This window comes from Triturus cristatus, chromosome 2_1 (genome assembly GCF_964204655.1).
Source record: "Triturus cristatus chromosome 2_1, aTriCri1.1, whole genome shotgun sequence".
Classification (NCBI taxonomy): Eukaryota; Metazoa; Chordata; class Amphibia; order Caudata; family Salamandridae; genus Triturus; species Triturus cristatus.
Window position 1 is genome coordinate 861,192,650 of NC_140581.1, and position 23,499 is coordinate 861,216,148.

The following is a 23,499-nucleotide window of genomic DNA, read 5'->3' on the forward strand; positions in this document are numbered from 1 at the left end:
TGACACATCTTGGTCTAGAACTCACAGGAGCTTGCAGAAGGTGCTAAAGTCCTCTCCCGGAGACAATATGTTGATAGCACTCAAAATATAAGCATGTGGTCACAATGCGTAAAAAACAGCTTGGAGAGTTCGTATGGGATCAATTATTAGATGCCAGGTGTCTAGCCAAATGTTGTCTGTTTTGGGAGATTATTAATCATCCTTTGGACTTCGATTTGGATAGGGGAACAGTTTGTTCACATATTCCCCCTGACAGTTGGATGAGACATTGCACAGTGATGTATAACTTCAGTTACAATTTAGTTTTTCCGATAGGAGAAGTGAAGCATGTTTATGCCTAAAAGTAAAGTCCCGGCCCTGACGTTATTCCTTCAGGTTTGTACCTTAATGAGCCTGAGATAAGGGGACTTCGACACACCCAAGCACTACATGCAGTTGTTAAAGAAGGACCTCTACTCTTGTGGTCAGCTTCCATCATAATCCCATTTTTCATTACTGTACCATCTCACTAATTGACTCTATTGTAAAGGTGATTGGGTGAGTGGTCCTAAGTAGGCTGGCAATATGGGCTGATGAGAACCACATTATATCTGATCTACAATAAGGGTTATGGCAACAAAGGATAACTATTGATCAATCCTGGAACCTACACTTAATCATCAACAAGTATCCAATGGCCGAAACTGGTTCCATCCATATGACATTTATGGCCTTGGATTCAGCCTTCGATATAGTCAATAGGGAAAAACTATGGAACATCCTTTTGTCTCTTGGGTTTGATCCTGACATAGAATTTCGTCAAGATCCGCATCTGAACATGTCAGCAGCTGTCTGTTACAATACCGATTTCTCCTCTACGGAGACTTTTAGGGTTCAGATTAAACATGGTAATATTGGCTTAACCACAATTGGCATACTTAATTTACTTATAAGTCCTTAGTAAAGTGCACTTCATGTGCCTAGGCCTGTAAATTAAATGCTACTAGTAGACCTGCAACATTGATTGTGCCACCCACTTAAGTATTTTCCCTAACCATGGCTCAGGCCTGCCACTGTAGAGCCTGTAGGTGCAGTTTTACACTGCCACTTCGACCTGACAAGATACACCTCTTGCCAGGCCTAACCCTAACCTTTTATACATATAAGGCTCCCCTAAGGAAGGCCCTATATAACCCACAGGGCAGGGCACAATGTATTTATAAGGCAGGATATGTTCTTTTAAGTTTCACATGTCTTGGTAGTGACAAACTCCCAATTTCAGTTTTCACTACTGCAAGGCCTATCTCTCCCATAGAATAACACTGGGATTACCTTATTACATGTTCACAGTGTAAGTCCCAACTGTGCACAGATGGACTTTTCAAATTTGGTGTTACTGGACTCACAATTTAAAATCACAACTTATGGTGAAGTTGGATTTTAAATTGCAGTTTAGAAAATGCCACTTTTAGAAAGTTTCTAGAAAGAAAACAATGGCTCCTATGGAAAAACTATTTTTGTAACAACTTATTTGATACACAAAAGCACAATGGCAATATATAAGGTTTTGCTTGATGTCAGAAAGAAAGTGTGCTATACATAACAGACAACCCAATGTATGATACTCTTCTTTTATATTTTTAAATGAGCAAAAGATAAACAGTGTATAATTACACAATAACAAATTTAACAATTTATCATGTACAAAAGATTATAAAAAGGTGTCCCAGTGAAAAAGTGATTGAACCTAAACTAGAAGTGACATTTACTGTGACATATATACAAGGTTTCAATTATTACACATAAGAGCGACCATCTAGGATAAAACAAAATATTTCGCAACACTCCTTAGTCATAGGTGTTGCATAGTGATTTGCCCTTGTCTATTGTCGACGGCGTTTCAACCCTATATTGAATGTAGGGTCTCTTCAGGACCTTAAGATGTGGGGACACCTAAAAAAGGGGGAAAAGGAATAATACCATCAAAACCAAGTGCTTACTAAAGAGATGGTATGAACCAAAACTACTGATGGGGGTGTACCTGAATGGTCGGATGCACCACCTGATGTAAAAGAGTATATAGTGACACCGTGAGTATAGTGAAAGAAGGGAAACTCACAGGGTACCCGTCCGGGCGCCCATATGAGGGTGATGTCAGGCAGTGAGATCGAGGAGCTACTGTAGAGTCTCCATAGCATTCAGAGATGTAGATAATCAGCTGTGGTAAAACAGGGACCGTATGATAACGCTCTGTTGGCGGGGAAGTAGGAGCACTTGATTAGGTAGAATTACCAATTATACGAAAGTATACTTCTAAATGCGCAGCTATTCGGTTGTACGCTGAAAGAAAATGTGGCCAACCATTACTATACGGTATCAAACCTCTAAGGAGTAGTGTGTGGGTAGAAAGTAAGGTCAGTACCTGTCATACGGTGATAACGTAGACTGGAGTGCCCGCCGGTAAGTGAAGCAAGAAAGCGTCCGTCTCTCTGCGTGGTGCAATAACAATGAGCAATAGCAGAGACGCGATATTTCAAAGGTGAGTTGCCGCCAGAATGCAATGGGTCAGACCAAACTACGGAGCGCGACCTGAAGATCAAATCGACGTATCCGCGTGCTGTAACTAAGCAACCGGTGACGGTGCAGAAGGGCTGCGTGTCACCCGGAAGTAGGGATGTGAATTGATTAATGTGTGTGGTGCCAATGTGATAGCATCGCTAGACATGTCCATGGACAATGGTGGGAGCATGATGCTGCAAGCACCAAAACCAGGTTGCTACGCGTCACAATAAATTCAGAGGCATAGAAAACGGAAGCAATGTACACGTCTATATGCCGTAACGGGGCAACAGGCCACGCTGCAGTAAAACTGTACGTCAGCTTTAAGAACGGATAAAATATTGGTGTATGTGCTCTACATTGAGTATGAGAATACCGCTGTGAAGTATATATCCCGTCAAGGCAACCCTCACCCAACAGCCTCAGTGTGTGGTGCACAACTTGTTATTACCACTGCACGAAATAAGGGTGGTAGAGGGAGAGTGGGGAGAGAGGGGGCAGTCTCCCACAGACGACTCTAAAGTCAAGCAGCATTTGTGGGCTGGGACCAGACAACCAAATCACAAATCTATGGGATATATAGTAAACCTCAAAATTAACATAATTGCGTGATAGAGGGCAGAGTATAATTTAAAAAAAACATTTCATTGCATTATATATAGAAACTGGAGAACAACTGCTTCATTGAGAACTGTATATGTACACAAACCAGATTCATGTTAGCATTTGAGTTAGACTGTCTGTGACATGTTATAACAACATATATGTGGTTCACTAAATTGGTACTGAGGGGCCTTCGAAGTACCACATAGTTAAGTGCTGAGGGTGGTCACAAAACCTCGCCACTCTTCAGCCGAATTCAATCCTTGGCCGATAGAGTTAGTGCGTTCAATCCAGCGACATTCCAGTCGTTGTAAGATCTGTGAGAGATCTCCGCCTCTGATAGGGGCTGACACTTTGTCTATCACTTGCCAGTGGATGTCGTCTGCTGTATGACCTTTTTCCAGGAAATGGTTGACTAAGGGGGCATTAGGGACCAATTTCCTAATTCTACTGCGGTGTTGTCCTATTCTTGCTTTAACTGGTTGCTGTGTTTGTCCAATATATAGCAATTCACATGGACATTTTATACAGTACACAACATTTCTGGTATTACAATTTGCATAGAATTCAAGATTCTGGTTCACATTTCCATGCTCACATTTTTTGGTATTTACTGTGAATGCACATGCAACACAATTCCCACATTTGTAATTTCCTTTTAGCTCCGGTAAGCCCCAATTTGACCGCAACGATTTGGTAGTTTGTAAGGGGGTTTCCAATGATGATCTAATGAGGTGGTCTTTCATATTTTTGCCTCTTTTAAAGGCAAACATGGGAACATCAATATTGGGATCTACACTTTTTATGATGTGCCAATTCTTTGTAATTAATTTGCGGATTTGGTTGGTATGTATCCCAAAAGTGGTAACGCAAATCAGTCTATTTATTTTAGATTTTTCTTTTGGAGTAAGTAATGTTTCTCTGGGGCAGAACCAAGCCCTTTTTAGAGAATTTTTTACTAGTTTCCTCGGGTACCCTCTGGCTAACAGTTTTTCTCGCAATATATTAGCTTCTCTCATGTAGTCCTCTTTTTTCGTACAATTACGACGTAGTCGTAAAAACGGCCCACATGGTAAACCGTCTCTTAGCGCACGTGAGTGATGACTGTCGTAGGACAGTAGAGTGTTTTGTTCCGTTGGTTTTCTGTGCAAAGAGGTGTATAGTTTCCCTTCTTCATACAGAATATTCAAGTCCAGGAAGGCAATGCTAGATTTGTGTATTGTAGAAGTAAATGTCAGGTGTTGTACTGTGTTTAGATACAGAACAAAATCATTGAACTCAGAGATGGTGTCTGACCAAATTAAAAAAATGTCATCTATGTATCGCTTCCAACAGGTGATTTTGGAGCAGTACATGTTCATGTTATTCAGGACATACTTGTGTTCTAGATGGTCCATATAAATATTTGCTAGATTTGGGGCAAAAATTTCACCCATACTAGTCCCGGAGCATTGTTGGTAATACTTTCCTTCAGACATAAAATAGTTATGTGTCAATGCAATCCGCAGAAGTGCTACAAAAAAAGGGGTAGGGACCTGGATGGGTCTTGGTCTTGTATCTAATAGATCTTGAATCACCTGTATGCAGTCATTTTGCGGTATGTTTGTGTAGAGTGAGGTAATGTCAAGAGTGGCCAACCAGTCTTTTTCAATGTCATATGGCCTGTCTTCTAGCAAGTTTATCATATGCATAGAATCTCTGACATAGGTTTCTTGTAGCGGGACATAATCTTTAATAAAAAAATAAATATACCTTCCGATGGGCTCAAGAATTGAGCCACATCCGGAAAGTATAGGGCGGCCAGGAGGGTTGGTAATGTTTTTATGTATTTTTGGCAGGGTATACAGAACAGGGGTTCTTGGGTGATCTGCATTAAGATATTCAAATTCTTTTTTATTGACAAATCCTTGATCTAGACCTTCCGTGGTTAGTTTAAGAATCTCCTCCTTTATTCCCACCAACGGATTATTGTCTAGTTTTTTGTAGTGTCTTTCTTCTCCTACTTGCTTCCTAATCTCTTTATCATAGTCATTTCTGTTTTGTACAACAATGCCACCTCCTTTATCTGCAGGTTTCAATATAATAGAACTGTCACTTTTAAGACTCTCTAGAGCTTTGCGTTCATCCAAACTGATATTGTATGGTACAAATTTTTTGTTGTTTTTCAGATTGTCTAGTCCTGTTAACACTATTCTTTCAAATGTCAGTATTTCAGGCGGCATCATCCCATTGGTGGGATAAAAAGTAGATGGTGGTCTAAGTCCTGTTACAGAGTCTTCTGTGGGGTTGTCTTTGCCCAAAAAGAAGAGTTTAAGGCGTATTTTTCGAAAAAACTGGTATATCTCCGTTTTTAGGTTGAAAAAATTAGTGCGTTCAGTTATGACAAATGAAAGTCCTTTGCTTAATAAGGATATTTCAGAAGAAGATAGAATATGTTGTGAAAGATTAAAAATGGGGATAGTTTCCGTCTCTCTGCTGACTTGGTCTAATATGGCTGGGAGCCCCATTGGTAATGTTTGTTCCGTGTCTGCCGTTCTCCTGAGTATTGATGCCATACTCTGCCCCTCCTCTTGCCTCCTCTCTCTAAAAAAGACTGACCTGGGTGGGTGTCTGTCCGACTCGGTCCAGGTTGTGCATCAGAGTCGCTCGACCCTCCAGATGACTCCGAAAACGTGACCGGCTGGTTCCTCCCGAATCTACCCCAAGTATATTGTCTGTTCTGAGTCCCAATTGTATTATAATATTCTTCTCTCAGGTAGGGATATGCCTTTTCTTTAGAGAAGCCTTTGATATCTTTGGTCACTTTATCTGCTTTTTTCTTAAGTTCAAAGGAGTTGAAATCCTCTATGGTTTTGTTAAGTTTATCCAAAAGTATTTTGGATTCCGCTATTCCGTCACCACTGAGAAGTTCTTTTTCTAATGCTTCAATTTCCTTTAATTCTGTGTTAGCATGGTTTAGTGCTGTTTCTACACCAAGCACCATCCAATGGCGTGAACAGGTTGTAGAGATACTGCTAAAACCTCCTTTAAATTTGGGATCGTCACGGAAAATTCCTGGAACGTTTCTTACTTGTAGCCCTTGTGGAATGATTCCTGCCTTCAAATATTCTGTTAGCATACGAGCATGCAACTCAGTCCTCACATGCTTTTTCTTTGCCTTTTCTATCTTATCTAGTAATTGTTGGCGTGGACTTAAGCTACTGATTGGTTGATTTAAAAATAAAGATGGACCACTGGTTATCTTAGCAATATATTCTTCTGTGTATAGGGGGGCCTCTCTATCTGACATCATAACCTTAAGAACTGGAATAAACCCTATGATTCATAGGGTGTATGGGAAATCCTAAAAAGGATATATCCCTTGCGGTGCAGCCACCGCTCTAAGTACTGATCAAAGGAAACAAGGGAACCCTACTCACTGGGAGCCTGGGCAGTATTTCTAGAAAGAAAACAATGGCTCCTATGGAAAAACTATTTTTGTAACAACTTATTTGATACAGAAAAGCACAATGGCAATATATAAGGTTTTGCTTGATGTCAGAAAGAAAGTGTGCTATACATAACAGACAACCCAATGTATGATACTCTTCTTTTATATTTTTAAATGAGCAAAAGATAAACAGTGTATAATTACACAATAACAAATTTAACAATTTATCATGTACAAAAGATCATAAAAAGGTGTCCCAGTGAAAAAGTGATTGAACCTAAACTAGAAGTGACATTTACTGTGACATATATACAAGGTTTCAATTATTACACATAAGAGCGACCATCTAGGATAAAACAAAATATTTCGCAACACTCCTTAGTCATAGGTGTTGCATAGTGATTCGCCCTTGTCTATTGTCGACGGCGTTTCAACCCTATATTGAATGTAGGGTCTCTTCAGGACCTTAAGATATGGGGACACCTAAAAAAGGGGGAAAAGGAATAATACCATCAAAACCAAGTGCTTACTAAAGAGATGGTATGAACCAAAACTACTGATGGGGGTGTACCTGAATGGTCGGATGCACCACCTGATGTAAAAGAGTATATAGTGACACCGTGAGTATAGTGAAAGAAGGGAAACTCACAGGGTACCCGTCCGGGCGCCCATATGAGGGTGATGTCAGGCAGTGAGATCGAGGAGCTACTGTAGAGTCTCCATAGCATTCAGAGATGTAGATAATCAGCTGTGGTAAAACAGGGACCGTATGATAACGCTCTGTTGGCGGGGAAGTCTCCCCACTCTCCCTCTACCACCCTTATTTCGTGCAGTGGTAATAACAAGTTGTGCACCACACACTGAGGCTGTTGGGTGAGGCTTGCCTTGACGGGATATATACTTCACAGCGGTATTCTCATACTCAATGTAGAGCACATACACCAATATTTTATCCGTTCTTGAAGCTGACGTACAGTTTTACTGCAGCGTGGCCTGGTTACGGCATATAGACGTGTACATTGCTTCCGTTTTCTATGCCTCTGAATTTATTGTGACGCGTAGCAACCTGGTTTTGGTGCTTGCAGCATCATGCTCCCACCATTGTCCATGGACATGTCTAGCGATGCTATCACATTGGCACCACACACATTAATCAATTCACATCCCTACTTCCGGGTGACACGCAGCCCTTCTGCACCGTCACCGGTTGCTTAGTTACAGCACGCGGATACGTCGATTTGATCTTCAGGTCGCGCTCCGTAGTTTGGTCTGACCCATTGCATTCTGGCGGCAACTCACCTTTGAAATATCGCGTCTCTGCTATTGCTCATTGTTATTGCACCACGCAGAGAGACGGACGCTTTCTTGCTTCACTTACCGGCGGGCACTCCAGTCTACGTTATCACCGTATGACAGGTACTGACCTTACTTTCTACCCACACACTACTCCTTAGAGGTTTGATACCGTATAGTAATGGTTGGCCACATTTTCTTTCAGCGTACAACCGAATAGCTGCGCATTTAGAAGTATACTTTCGTATAATTGGTAATTCTACCTAATCAAGTGCTCCTACTTCCCCGCCAACAGAGCGTTATCATACGGTCCCTGTTTTACCACAGCTGATTATCTACATCTCTGAATGCTATGGAGACTCTACAGTAGCTCCTCGATCTCACTGCCTGACATCACCCTCATATGGGCGCCCGGACGGGTACCCTGTGAGTTTCCCTTCTTTCACTATACTCACGGTGTCACTATATACTCTTTTACATCAGGTGGTGCATCCGACCATTCAGGTACACCCCCATCAGTAGTTTTGGTTCATACCATCTCTTTAGTAAGCACTTGGTTTTGATGGTATTATTCCTTTTCCCCCTTTTTTAGGTGTCCCCACATCTTAAGGTCCTGAAGAGACCCTACATTCAATATAGGGTTGAAACGCCGTCGACAATAGACAAGGGCGAATCACTATGCAACACCTATGACTAAGGAGTGTTGCGAAATATTTTGTTTTATCCTAGATGGTCGCTCTTATGTGTAATAATTGAAACCTTGTATATATGTCACAGTAAATGTCACTTCTAGTTTAGGTTCAATCACTTTTTCACTGGGACACCTTTTTATGATCTTTTGTACATGATAAATTGTTAAATTTGTTATTGTGTAATTATACACTGTTTATCTTTTGCTCATTTAAAAATATAAAAGAAGAGTATCATACATTGGGTTGTCTGTTATGTATAGCACACTTTCTTTCTGACATCAAGCAAAACCTTATATATTGCCTTTGTGCTTTTCTGTATCAAATAAGTTGTTACAAAAATAGTTTTTCCATAGGAGCCATTGTTTTCTTTCTAGAAATACTGCCCAGGCTCCCAGTGAGTAGGGTTCCCTTGTTTCCTTTTCTCACTTTTAGAAAGTTGGCATTACTTATTTTGTCAATTTAGAAACTGCTGCATGTCTCTGTTCAGTCTGAGGTGGGTGATAGCTGGGATTTGTGTATTCCCTCCTGACAGCCAAACACAAAGGAAACTCGGGCATATTTTGATGGGCCATCCTGGGTGATGGGAAGGAGGAGCTGGGCACAGCCTCACACTTAGACCTGAATAGGCTGTGTTTTGTCCACACACAAAGGGAGCATGCCTCCGAGGAGTGAGTCTGGAGCAATGGCTGGAAGAGAGTACCTCTGTGCACTTCAAAGCTTTCTTTGAAGTCTCCCCCACTTCAAAGGCACAATTGGGTATAAGTACTGGAACTCTGACACCATGACTTCAGTACACTTCTGGACCTGTGACCACTCTGCCAGGAAGAAGAACTGCTGTGCTGCTGGAGGAACCACCACTCTGCTGGACTCTTGCCTTGCTAAGCTGCTTTGCTGCCTGCTGTTCCCCCGCCTAGGTGAGAAGAACTGGACATGCATCCCTTGAACCCAGAGTGACTCGAAGGGCTTGCTGGCTTGCCTCCTGTTGTAAGTCTCAGGACATCAAACACTTCAACTCATCCTGCTACAGCACCTGGACTGCTTGCTGCAGGTCTTGTCCTGTCAAGTGGTGCCAACCCAGTCCTGAGTCCTTGGAAGTGGGTATAAAGTGCTGCTTCAACCAGAACTCAGGCATCATCATCAGAACTGGTGCATCTTCGCTTTTGTGTTATTCGGAACCAGCGCATCCTTGTCGCTACTTGATGGAGACCGGTTGCATTGCCTCCTGAACCGGCGCATCACCTTCGAAGTCGACACATCGCCTACTGCAGGAGCAGCTGCAGTGCATCACATTCGGTACCAGAGCCTTGCACTTTGAACCGCCCCATCGCCACAGTTTAGTGGTGAAAATCAACATATCTTGTCCACTGCGGGGCTCGACACAGACGCATTACTCACATGAGCTACACCTCACATCTTCTTGGATGACGATGTATCAAGAATCAAGGTACTTTAAGTTCAGTGGGCCCAAGTGGGTCCCTGTATCCAGTCCATGCTCCATCGCGTTTGGCCTGACCATTGGACTTTCTCCTAGTCTAGTGTGACCAGACAACCTGTCTAAGCGTTTATTGTTTCTAAGTGCTATTTTACATTTATTATTTGAAAATTCATCTCTTGACCTCTAGTTGTTGGATTCTTGTCGTTTGGGTCTTGTTTTTTTAACAGTCTATTTTTCTAACTTGTTGTGGAGTCTTTTTACTGTGTTGCTGTTTGAAGTGTTGCACAAATACTTTACACATTGCCTCTTACGTTAAGCCTCACGGCTCTGTGCCACGCTAGCAGAGGGTGAGCACAGCATGATTTAGGGGGTGTTGTGACTTATCCTGACTAGGACTGTGGATTCTGCTTGGACAGGGTACATAAAACTGCCATCTGAAAACAACAAGAAATCCATGGGTCTACGAACGCCGTACTAATTGTCCAGGGCCACAAATCCAGATGCTATAAAAAAAAAAAAAGTCCTCATAAAGAGGACGGAGTCCCATCACCCACCGAAGTGGCATGCTTCATCATCTGGGGCCTCCTCTTAACCACAACCTGGTGTGGTTAAGGAGCTACAACTCCTGGATGAATAAGGGAGGAGGAGCTCGCAGATGTTTTCTGGGTCTTAACAACCTGATGAGGCCTAGTAAAACAGAGACTAAAGCTGCCCTAAGTGTGGTGAAATAACGTGAAAAGTGCAGTGTATGTGAAAGATCAGTTAAAATTGTCTATCTAACGAAAAATATGTTTATTAAATATCATTAGATGTCAAAGACTAAAAAAAGTGGTCGACATGTTTCAGCCATTAGCGATCAAGAATTATGATCATGGCTTTCACCAGGGCCAAATGTTACTACTGCAACATTAACTTACAACAGGTAAAAACAAAATAAACCTGAATAGAAGCAAAACGATACCTCCGGCAGGTATAACCACTCAACTGATGGTAAGTGGAACTGCAGGGGTTCTTTACGAAGTGCCTGGGCAAAACACAAAGGAAAAACACAAGAACAGCATATTAATATAGCAAGGGGGTAGGGGGTAGAACAATTAGTGACTTTCAGCAGCTGGTACCAACAGGTCTACCACTGATCAGCTTACCCGTCATAGATCAGGAATATACGTCTACGCTCCTGGTGACAACTCAGGGCGTGAGGCAGCGCTCTGTTAAAACAAGAATAAAAAACATCCTGGTATAGAAACAGATATCATAGATGGTAAAGTGATCTGTAGACCAATGTAACTCAAAATAGAGCTAATGTGCGTGTGCATCAAACAACCTTCAACAATAGTGATGCGCCTAGAGTGAAAAGGCCTGCAAAGGAGCTCGCAAACAACTCCAAATGTAACTCGCTCTAGAGAAATAATAAAACCAAGCGAGGAAATCCCTGTGCATGGGCTGTACACACTAGACCATCAAAAAATGCGCAATGCATATGAAGCACGGAGAGCACCCGTCGTGATCATGCTAGAAACTGGGCATTGTGGTCTCAAATCGGGAGTAAACTGCGCGCTAAGCATATCGTGCTAAAGCGAACTCGAGACTATATGTAAACATGGATTCTCCCCATCGAGGCATATAGAGTGCGAATCAAGCCCCAAGAATAATATAACGAGGCTTGCTAAAGACTAGACATAGTAATCTCTGAAGGGGAGGGAGCTAAGCTTGGAGCGTGTTATGCAGGAACACGCAACAGTTTATGATTAACTCTGCTCCAAGTTTGCCAGCCAGCATGCAATGTTCAAGGCGAATCAAACGCAAACGGTGCAAATGCCGGCAAGGTACAAGCTGGAAAATGAGCATTGCAAATTCTCACGAGAAAGACGCGCTGCATCTACTGTGTAGTTGGTACAAATGCATCCACATCTTAACTACACACAGGCAAAACCATAACTATACAACGGCTCGCTGTACGCACACTCGTCTCAAACAGTCTAATACAGTGAGAGCCTACCTGGCCGTCGCTACCCCAGGCGGTCTTCCTGATTGTACAGAGCGGTACTGAAGTCGCGGCCAACGCCGCTAAAAAAAGCCGGTATTCACCCGGAAGTGATCATGGAGGGCGGGACCAGAGACAAAAAACTATCACATGATAGACTTGCGAGACTCTACTCCAAAGACTGGCCTTATGGGAGATGTAGTCAGGAAGTGTGCTCTCCGTGCTTCATATGCATTGCGCATTTTTTGATGGTCTAGTGAGTACAGCCCATGCACAGGGATTTCCTCGCTTGGTTTTATTATTTCTCTAGAGCGAGTTACATTTGGAGTTGTTTGCGAGCTCCTTAGCAGGCCTTTTCACTCTAGGCGCATCACTATTGTTGAAGGTTGTTTGATGCACATGCACAGTAGCTCTATTTTGAGTTACATTGGTCTACAGATCACTTTACCATCTATGATATCTGTTTCTATACCAGGATGTTTTTTATTCTTGTTTTAACAGAGCGCTGCCTCACGCCCTGAGTTGTCACCAGGAGCGTAGACGTATATTCCCCATCTATGACGGGTAAGCTGATCAGTGGTAGACCTGTTGGTACCAGCTGCTGAAAGTCACTAATTGTTCTACCCCCTACCCCCTTGCTATATTAATATGCTGTTCTTTTGTTTTTCCTTTGTGATTTGCACAGGCACTTCGTAAAGAACCCCTGCAGCTCCACTTACCATCAGTTGAGTGGTTATACCTGCCGGAGGTATCGTTTTGCTTCTATTCAGGTTTATTTTGTTTTTACCTGTTGTAAGTTAATGTTGCAGTAGTAACATTTGGTCCTGATGAAAGCCATGATCATAATTCTTGATCGCTAATGGCTGAAACATGTCGACCACTTTTTTTAGTCTTTGACATCTAATGATATTTAATAAACATATTTTTCGTTCGAAAGCCAATTTTAACTGATCTTTTACATACACTGCACTTTTCACGTTATTTCACCACACTTAGGGCAGCTTTAGTCTCTGTTTTACTAGGCCTCATCAGGTTGTTAAGACCCAGAAAACATCCGCGAGCTCCTCCTTCCTTATTCATCCAGGAGTTGTAGCTCCTTAACCACACCAGGTTGTGGTTAAGAGGAGGCCCCAGATGATGAAGCATGTCACTTTGGTGGGTGATGGGACTCCGTCCTCTTTATGAGGACTTTTTTTTTTTATAGCATCTGGATTTGTGGCTCTGGACAATTAGTACGGCGTTCGTAGACCCACGGATTTCTTGTTGTTTTCAGATATAGATACTAGGGGATTCTTTCCGTGCATGTCTTTAAATTTTCCCTTTGACCCCCGTGTTTTACCGGTATTTTTGCTACATAAAACTGCCAACCAGAAACCCAATTTTTAACAAGAGGCTTGTTTTGGCTAAAGTTCATAATATCCCCCACTTAGGAGTTAAATTTGATTCTGCTCGTTCCCTGCTCCCTCTGGTTGACAATATGAGAAATTCATTTTTGAAGAAGAAGATTGTTGGGGAAGAAATTGTTGCAGGTTCTCCTTAAAATGTATTATGCCAAATACATTTCTTCAGTTGTTTATGAAAGCAACATATGGGTATATATTGATATTTCTGCTTTTCAGATAATAGAGAATAAATGTTCTAGATGCGATTTGAGCATTCCACAGGGTATTCCTGGGAATATCGTCCATCTAGAACTAGGAGTTAATGATTTATCTGATATTATTGCCCTCCATAAACTTTTAAGATGGATCTCTATCTGGCTAAAGCCCGAGTTGGAATTAAACTGGGAGATTTTGCAGGATTGTTAACCCCATCATAACACACATAAAATACTTTGATTAAAATGTATTAAAACCTATTTTTCTCCTTTGGTTCTCAGCATTCTATTTGACAGACCTGAGCTAATAAGGCAAAAGAATTTAAACTAGACATGTAGAGTCTTTCTATTTCTGTCAGTCTAACAGAGAGGGCCAGGAGTTCCATAAATATTCCGTTTGAGTGTACATTCTGTTAAAAACTGTTAGTGGGATGGAACGTTATCTTTATTCTATGTCTGTAATCATCGATTCCTGCTGACCAGGTTCAGGTTGAACAAACTTCATTTTTTGTTAGAATTTCCTGAGAGGTGGAATGGAGGGATGAAGCTAGGACGTTGTGTCCCCACAAAACACACTTAATTTTATCTTGTTGTGTGGTTTTTATGTTCACCCTCGAAGAGCTCTTATCATACCGCTTTTTAAAAATCGTTGTTTGAAAAACGTGCGTCCTGCTTTGATGTATTCACAACTGTTGAATGAAGATCATATATGCTATTCTGTAGCCTGTTTTTTATCTGCCACTGTATTTGTAATAGTATTTTTACTGTATGATCTTTTATGGATATTTTTTATGAATTAAAAAATAAAGATTATTATTAAAGGTAAACGCAATGGGTATGCCCAGGTTTGGTTCCCATGCTCACTGTGTCACCGGACTCAAGCTATTTCTTATTGACGACCCTTAAGTAGGCCAGTGGCAGCCTGGAGTTGCTTGTGTTTGCATCTTCAGGATCCCTTGCTCTGCAATTTGGCTTGACTCTTCATAATGGTACAGGACCAAGGCTGTTATGCATTTGGCTGGTCTACGGTGGCACACTGGTTGTCTGATTCCTTTTGCTGCAATTTTCCAATCATACTCCTGTGAAGGTTTATGAATTATACTAAAGTGTAGAAGTTCCTTCAAGTTAACGTGTATATATCCACACATACTTCTATATTTTTGGAGTGAATTAGGCTCATTGGGTCCAAATATGATAAGGTGTCCTAGATAGCTCCCATGGACAGACTACTGAATTCAAAGTGTGACCTAAAGAAACCACTTCAAACTCACTTTACCTTGCAGGTCTGGCATATGTTATAGATTGGTTAGAGCTTTAGACGGACATTATCTGTATTAACGTATTTCATTGGTATAATGCTGATGGCGCACTTTTGCAACTTCAAAACAATGTTACTGGGTGGGAAGGTTTTGGGTGATGTTGTAGAGGTAGTGTAGTGTGGGAGGTTTAGGAAGGTGACATCAGAAAGATGTCATGTTTGAAATGTTTACTGCAATAAATTAGAATTTACTCCGTCTGAGAACTTCAGAAGGCTGGTATTGAAGCAGCAACAGGAAATGGCAGTGGTCCAGCATGCCATGCAAAGCTCGCTTTAAGCATTTGGTTGTGCCATATCACAAAGCATTGTAACTAGAGGGCTGGTCTCCACTTGATGAATCTTGCACTTCTTGTCGACTTTACTTCAGGTCATCTTACAGGTTTTCTGACAGACCTCACTTCAGGTTATGATGCTGTTTTCAAATCATCAAAGCTCGATATCATGCTGTGCGATGGGTACTTACCTCCTGATGCAAAAAACGATCTAGTTGAAAACATCTATGTCCATAATTGAGAAATTTGAAGATACAATATCTTTTAGTAACACCACATTAGTTGGTGATTTTAGTGCTGCATCAGTGGTTCCATCTATGTTGCATCAGATGTCCCTTATCTAAATGAGACCTCAGAGCTGGATGCTCCACTGCTATTCAATACTAAAAGTGATTAGCGTAGTATTAAATTATCATGCTGGATATCAAGATTGAACTTAGTAGTTCTAAACGGCAGAATTGAATATGATTGCCCCAGATGCTCCACTTGAAATAAGGGTGAATGTTTCATATGCTTTTACCTCATTTATGGTAATGGGCAGGTTGCTACCTTTGAGGTAAATTACTCATCTGTATCCTTATTTATAACTTTTGATGCTAGTTGCAAAGGCTTCAATAAAATATTCCAGCACCATGGGGCTTATCCTTATTATAATCAGAATGATATTAAATGGGATAAAACAACTGAGGACTCATTACATCAATGGTTACCAGAGTCCCTTGAATCAATTACTTTCCTAGATAATGAGATGGATATGCTGGGGAGAGAGGTCATTTCTTTACTGAGTCATGCTGATAATATAGTTTTATTAGACCTTACCCCAAATGGCCTTCAAAGGAAACCAAAGTCTTTGCATACATTTGCATCATAGCATTTCCTTAATATCCTTAATATAAACTTTAACAAAACCAACATTATGATAGTCTAAAAGGTTTGTGCACATACAAACTTTAGTTTAACAATACATAAAAACCGCATCGAAATGCTGATTGATGCAAACCTATTTGCATTTCTCATATCCATGCTTAAATGGACTAAGCTGCATCAATAGGTTCAAGTTTATTAAAGTGTTTCATAGCAAAATGTCATTATAAGATTGATGCACTATTCAGAGTTTATATTGCTAAAGTTCCTGCTTTGCTTGATTTGATTTGATTTGATTTGGGTTTTATAGAGCGCATAGCTACCCTCGGGCGTCCCAGCGCTATAGTGTCGGCCTAAAAGTACTCCTGGTATAGGATTATTGGGGGAAGAGCCATGTTTTCAGTAATCTGCGGAATGAAAGCAGATTGTTTTCTGTGCGAATGCTGAGGGGGAGGCTGTTCCAGAGCTTGGGGGAGTTGTATGCAAAGCGGCGCCCACCCGTGCGTGCTCTTCTTATTCTGGGGACGCTAGCAAGAAAAAGGGAGTCCGACCTGAGCTGTCTGGTAGATTTATGGGGTTTGTTGAGTGGTTTTAGTATAGGTGGGCCTTTACCTTGTAAGATTTTATGAGAGATACATAAGGTTTTAAAGGCGATGCGCTCCTGGATGGGGAGCCAGTGGAGAGCCTTGAGAGAGGGTTTAGCCGAGCACCTTGATTTCGTCCCCGTGAGCAGTCTTGCTGCGGCATTCTGGGCGTGCTGAAGTTTTTTAATGACAGCTACTGGAGTGCCTAGGTACAGGGCGTTTCCATAATCATGTCTAGATAAAATAAGGCCCTGGACAAGAATTTTTCTAGACTGGGGAGGGATAAGAGAGAGGATCAGCTTATGTATGAAATAGAGAGTGCACTTATTAAGGAAATTGCCTTGATAGAAAGAATAGAAAGTCGCTTATGGAAATCTTTCCTTATGTTAAGAAGTTTGTTCTGCATAGAGGGAATCTGTTTGGAACTGGGCATGGTGGAACGTCTTATCGAGGATGGGCTCCAATCCTTTGAACGTGGCATAAACTTGTGTCAGCAGAACAAGAGTCTTTGAAAAGCTTGCTATATTCAAAATTAGTCCCTACAAGAAATGTGCAAAGATTTTTAAATTTGTTCATTATGTAATTGAGGATATCAGCAGACTTAACTAGAACTGTTCTGTAGGTTAGTTAAACCAAACATGCACAATTGTATACGTTAGGCAAGCTAGATCCCATTGTTAGATGTGTTCTCATAATTTTAAAAAGTAGTAAATTTCAAGTTGCTTTTGAAGCCTAACCTCACCGTGGTACAAATAAGGGTTGTGGTTGTATTACTGGTCTACTCCACTAAAAGCTACAAAGCATGTCACTTTCTTCTGTCCAGGATTATACGATTATAATCGCTTACTTGTCATGGGATGTCTACCAAATAGATAACTTCAAAGGTGTTTTTAGACCAGGCGCCAATAATCATTACACTCGTTTTCGAACAAGGTCCTTTATTTCATGTTTCTTTTCCTATCTAATCTTTTCAAAATGACTTGAATATATGTAATATGTCCTGACCATGATCCCCAATAGTACACGCTGCTTCTTGCAACTACTTCAAACCAAATGACCCATAATCAACTTAAAAATTATATTTAACAACAATCCCTTTAGTCTGCAGGATTCTAAAGAGAAATCAGTGCTAGCTTATTGAAGGTGACCACTTCTTTCCCACTCTAGAACCTAAACATTATTATGCTTTGAGAATGCTCAGAAATCAATAAGCAGATACTCTGTTGGGTGATATTATCGTATTTCTAATAAATGTTCTACCTCCTGGTTGTTCCTATTGAAGGCAGTCAGTCAGCATTAACAATCATAATATCCCAAAACAATTCGCAAACAGCTTCTATCCCGTTTATAACCCTGTTTTTATTGGATAAACAGTGGCTGGAAAGTTGACAAGGTCGAAAATAGATAATTCTGTTTTCTTGTCTTAACCCTGTATATTTGAAAGTAATATCTTTGTGTTTAAATCTCTGCCCAAATAAATCAATGCTTCAGGAAATTGTACCTTAGCGCACCCACGCAACTTTGGATCATGTGTAGAAATATTTTAGGATTTACCTTAGTATCATAACAAATATTTATACATAAATCTTCCAACTTAGGTGTGAGATCCAGATAATTTATCAGAGTTACAAACATGTTCTGATCATTCACATGAATTGATCATTTGCATTTTAAACCCTTATTTGGCAGAGTACCTAGACCTCCCACAGTGCACCCATTTCTGCCCAAATTGTCAGACTTCAAAAACATTCAAACCAAATATATCAATTACATATAACAATGACCATATATCAATTTTATTATATTGACAGGTTTTGCTTAACAATAAAATATCACAATTCTTAACCAACAGGCCATGATGTTAAGACCAAGTACATTCCAAAATACCAAAGCCCTCAGTCGGACGAACGTCTGACCGGCATCGTTGTGGTAAAGGGGCCGGCCAACAGGTAGCTGGCAGTCCTGACTGCCAAATTAAGATCTGACCGCCATGAAGGCGGTCGGAAACATGCCTCTTTGCACTGAGGCTTGTGCTGCGGCCCGGAAATAGGCTGCAGCACAAGCCCCAATGCCAAAAGGCATGTTTTTAAACATCCCTGCACCCTGTGGCTGGACACGGGGCATGGATGTTTGTGGGGGCGTCTGTGGTGTCCCCCTGGTCTCATGGTGGTGGCTGCGGCGGTACAGGGGCCCTGCTAGTCCAAAAGCCTTTCAGTGGTGGTTGGACCTCCATTGAAAGGCTGTCGGAAAGGGCCATCGGAATCCCTACGGCAGTGCCTGAGCAGGCACCGCCCTCATTGTAGGGATTCTGACAGCTGGGATGACAGGCTCCTTGAGCCCGTCGGAGGTGCAGCGGTCGGTCCCTCACCCATGCGGTTGGACGACCGCATAGTAATGTGGCGGTCTGACCGCTGCTTTAGATGCCGGTGGGAACGACAACGATGTGCTGTCTGTAAATGTAAATGTAAATGTTGTAGACTTGTAAAGCGCACAGCTGCCCCAGCAACGGGGCATCCCGGTGCTGTAGACCGCTGGGGAACCCGTCCTGGCTATCCCTGTGAGATGGTCCCTTTCTGGGTATCTCCAAGGTGAAACCAGGCATCCCCAGCGTCTGTGGGGGGCCGTTGTAGAGATGAGGCAAGCTTAATGCCCAGAGTTGCAGAGTGTGTTCCTGGTTAGAGTAGGTACCGAGGCGAGAATTATCGAGTCCGTTTTGACGCTGGTCCACGACCCTGCCGCGTCAGGAATTGAACCCTGGTCCCTGGCCGATTCTCTGCTTACGGGTCTGCCGCCTCTAACCAGTGAGCCACACCTCTCCACCTCTGTGTTGGGCCCACCTACATTGCAATGAGGCCCTTAGTCTGTCAAACTTTCTCCATTGCCTTGAATGGGTTTATACACTTTTTAGACCTAGTTACAGGCTGTTATGTGGGATTTAGGAACTGCCAGATACGGCAAACTGTTGTAAACAGTTGCTTTGAGTCTAGTTAACATATCCTTTCCCTTCTCCATAAAGGCCCTTTTCTAATCATAATCCTTGGCATTCAGACTACAGCTCATGCAAGACAATTGCCCCATAGACAAGTGGCCCCCTTACAAGAGTGTTGAACACATTTCTGCACCCCATTTACTTTAAAATTTGGTTTTACCCCAATTCCACTTTTATGGAGGTTATTTGTCGAATTTATCACCAAAGAACAAATTATCTTAGAATACAAAATCAACCTGTGTTGCCTCTTCACCTTCAGAATTACACATACAGCTAATCCTCCCAATATCTATAGCAGTGATCTCAGTGAGGCAAGCTATATTTCCAAAATAGTTAAAATCCTGCTTCAATTTAACACCTCACTTTCCTTAAATCTCTTCAAAATATAGAACTTTGACATCTACAAGTATCCTCCCGTGTCCTGTCATCATCAGATTTTCAAGGAGACCACTTTTATTTTCCTTAATCTCTACTAGTGAGAGATTTATTACACAACAGCCTTTTCTATTATCTGCAAAAGAAGTCTGGCCTCCCATATGTTCTGAGTGTATATTACCCACCTCCCTTAAAGCAGCATTTAACTCCCTAAAGGCCACTAAATCGAGTGTGCTTCCTTTCCGTGATACCTCTGTCGCATTCTTTCCCGGGCATTGAAAGGCATTAATGTATGCACTGTTTCATTTACTGATGTCGTGCTGGAGTCTGTAGTCAAAGGTTGGTCTTCATTATTTGGTTCAATCTCCTTCTTGGTGTCTACAGAAACATCATTTAAGTTGTGCATGTTTTTTCTTCTTTGTTGCTCCAGCGTGCGCCTTTGTAAAAAAAGATTTCCTTCGAGTATTTGAGCTTTTTGAAAAAAAATATTGCAAATGTAATACTCTATATTCTTGGTTCTTATTTAACTCTTCAGCACCTCGACCTTCCTGCTAGCTAGGGTTCAGTTCTACTAAGGTGTTGCATCTGATGCACCTGCTCTTCAGGTGAAATTATTAAAGTTTCCAAAAAACACAGGTAGCGTCCATTGCCTGAGGAGGAGGAGGGTTTAAATGAATTAGTTGGTTGGCTATATATTCTATTTTACAGACATTTCAATCTTTGATTCTTAATTAACTACATCAATTCCGCTTTGTGCAAAGGCACTATGATTAGCTGATTCAAAAGCGAGCAATACTTTGCTGATCACTGGTTGCTTTTACCATGTTCCAAGACGACCACTGTGCTGAGTGGCAGACATTTTGGAATGGTGTCCTTTTAAGTTAAAAAAAATAAAAAATCATTACAAAATGGGCACCATGATTGTGCACATATTTATGGGAGTTGCCTTGGACTGGTTGAGACCTATCGTCTTTGCTTCTGCTTGTAATTGATCGGTTTGCATTGAATTCTACTTTTATGCAAAATACTCCATGGTTATTTCTAATACTCTTCCTCATGAGCTATTTAAAAAAAAAATACGTTTGCCAGGCTCATCGTTGTTAAATTTAATTTCTTTTCAATCCGTAATTGATGCACATTTTCAATTCATCCATATTTGAGAACATCTATGACTTTAGAGATGTGCCTCAAGGTTTAACAGTAGATCACATATGCAAGCCTCATAGTGCTATCCTGTTGACATTCTAGATGGCTGCTGATTGGTTAGACATGATTCAGTGTGTCAGCAGATGCACAAAGCTTGGTTATGAACTGTATATATAGTACAGGACTGATATACACAAATACCATACCGAGTACCCGAGAAGGGTTTCCACTGTCGTTCCTTGCTTTTGCTGGCAGCTGATGTGATAGAATGTGAACAGCAAGTGGTGCTTTTCTGTGAGTTTTGCTGGCAGCTTGATTTTTACTTCTTCATAGAAATCCGGACACCTGGGCGAAACGAGGAAAGCATTCCATTAAAACTTAGAAGCTGACTGGCATGAAGAACCAGATATTATATTTAATGGATAGAGCTGAACACTCTGGAAAGGTCAGATTAAAAACTTCGATTACAAATCACACACCGACACACTGTCGTGTACATATACTATTTTCTACATCATCATTTCATTGCAGTACAAATTGTTCCGATATACTACAATGACATTTCGAATATGTGCCAGGTTACTCTGTCTACAGTTTCTCTTTTTCCTACAAAGTACCATTTTCAGCAAAATAAATAAATTAAAGGAATCACAAAGTGCTCTAAATGGTACCAGTTCACCACGGTATCTGCAAAACTATATAGGTGTTCAAAAACCTTCACAGAAGCGAATTTAAACTCAGCGCTGAGCCAAGTACCCAAACTGTAAACAGATTGATACACATGAAAAATTGTACAATTATTGGGTAGTTTTACAAGTAAACAAATCTGGGGGAAAAGGTGGGTTGGAGATTGAGATGTGCCAGATACGGAAGTCCTCTATAAGTACGTGAACACCCATTCACTTTTAAAGTTTGTGTGTATTCACGAACATTTGGCAGACAGATTCCCATCATGGACAATGGTGGAGATGTACCCCTGCCCAGAGCAGGAATAAGCCCCTATCCACGGTGGGATGGAGGAGTGAACACCCTTAAAAAAGGTGGAGGTGGAGGTGTAGGGAAGAGGAGAAATAATTTCTCTGTGGTGGAAAAACGTTTGAAATAATATATGCTATGCTGTGGCATGTTTAAGCATGTGTAAATGTATATGCATGTGTAAATGGTTGTACATGTCAGGAATATGGGATTTACAAAGATTTCCAGACATACTCTTGTGAAACCTGGATGGTCACAGATTGTTTGGAGAAATCCTGTAATTCTTTTTTCAATTCCACAGTGGTACCAATTTTACTCCAAATCTAGATGTAAGCTTACAGTAGTAGATCAGGCCCACAGCAGATATAATTGTAGCTTGTTTTATAAACGTTGCTACGACCTCCTTCTTGGTCTACTCACATTTCACTGTCCTACGTTAAGCAGGAGACCAATAATTCACCATGGATCCGTGAGGCACTAGAAGACAACTCACTTTTGTCTCCTTCATGAGTCATCCTCTCTCGAAATCATGTCTATATTTAATAAGTATATTTAAGTGAGATTCAAAAATGGTGATATAGTGATATGGTGAAATTCAGTGATTAGGCACAAAGAGTATAGATCACTGAAAGGGTTTAACCTTCAGATCTTTATCGCTATGCCTTTCAAGTCAGCGATATAGTGCCTTCTGTTCTCCTCTTTCACATGCATTTTCTTATCCCACTCAAGTAGAACACAGACAGCCAGACAATCTGTTGTGTGGCTCTACAATGAGGCATCACTTGGTTCCTACTAGGAACAGATGAATCATCTCTCAAGATATTGAGGATAGTTATTAGACATATTCAAGTTATATTTAACAATGTGTCTTAAATATTTAAAAATGAGCTTTAAGGTTGACTAAGTGCCTCTCAGTACTTTCTTTCTTGGCTTCTTTTTATTCCATCAAGTGTTTCCAACAAAGGATTAGGAGGGCCAGGTCTATGAAAGTTGTTTAATTTAGATGTAATATGCAGATTTATTTCACATGGACAGCCTTAATAACTAGTATGGATCCACCCCTCATGGATCAATCTTTAGATGTCTAACAGCATCTCTGGAGCAGGGGGGAACATGTGGGGCCTCTTTCAAGTTAACAAACCATAGATGTTGTTAGTAAAACATATGAGTTTTGACAGAAAGTCTTATGTGCCAGCACATTGAGAGAGGCAGTAGAGACACAAAGATCCAACGTAGAGTCACCACCTCCGTTCAGATCTTTATGGACACAGCCTCCAGTCCACAACTGTTCAGCAAATCACTGATTGTATGACATGCCCATGTCTAGCCTGACACCATGACCAATTTTCAAGAAATGTATACATTTGTTGTTGTTGTTGTAGTTACTTTATTCGATATATAAAA

General features: G+C 41.2%; 1 protein-coding gene across 2 annotated transcripts in view; it reads right to left on the reverse strand.

Annotated features, from left to right (window-relative positions):
- The window catches only part of DOCK8 (dedicator of cytokinesis 8), a 567,196-nt gene that overhangs the window by 179,562 nt on the left and 364,135 nt on the right, over positions 1 to 23,499 (reverse strand). For both annotated transcript variants that reach the window (XM_085632978.1, XM_085632979.1), the window contains one exon: positions 21,327 to 21,465. In XM_085632978.1, coding sequence (XP_085489104.1) covers positions 21,327 to 21,465 — 139 coding nt within the window. The remainder of the gene's footprint in view (positions 1 to 21,326; positions 21,466 to 23,499) is intronic.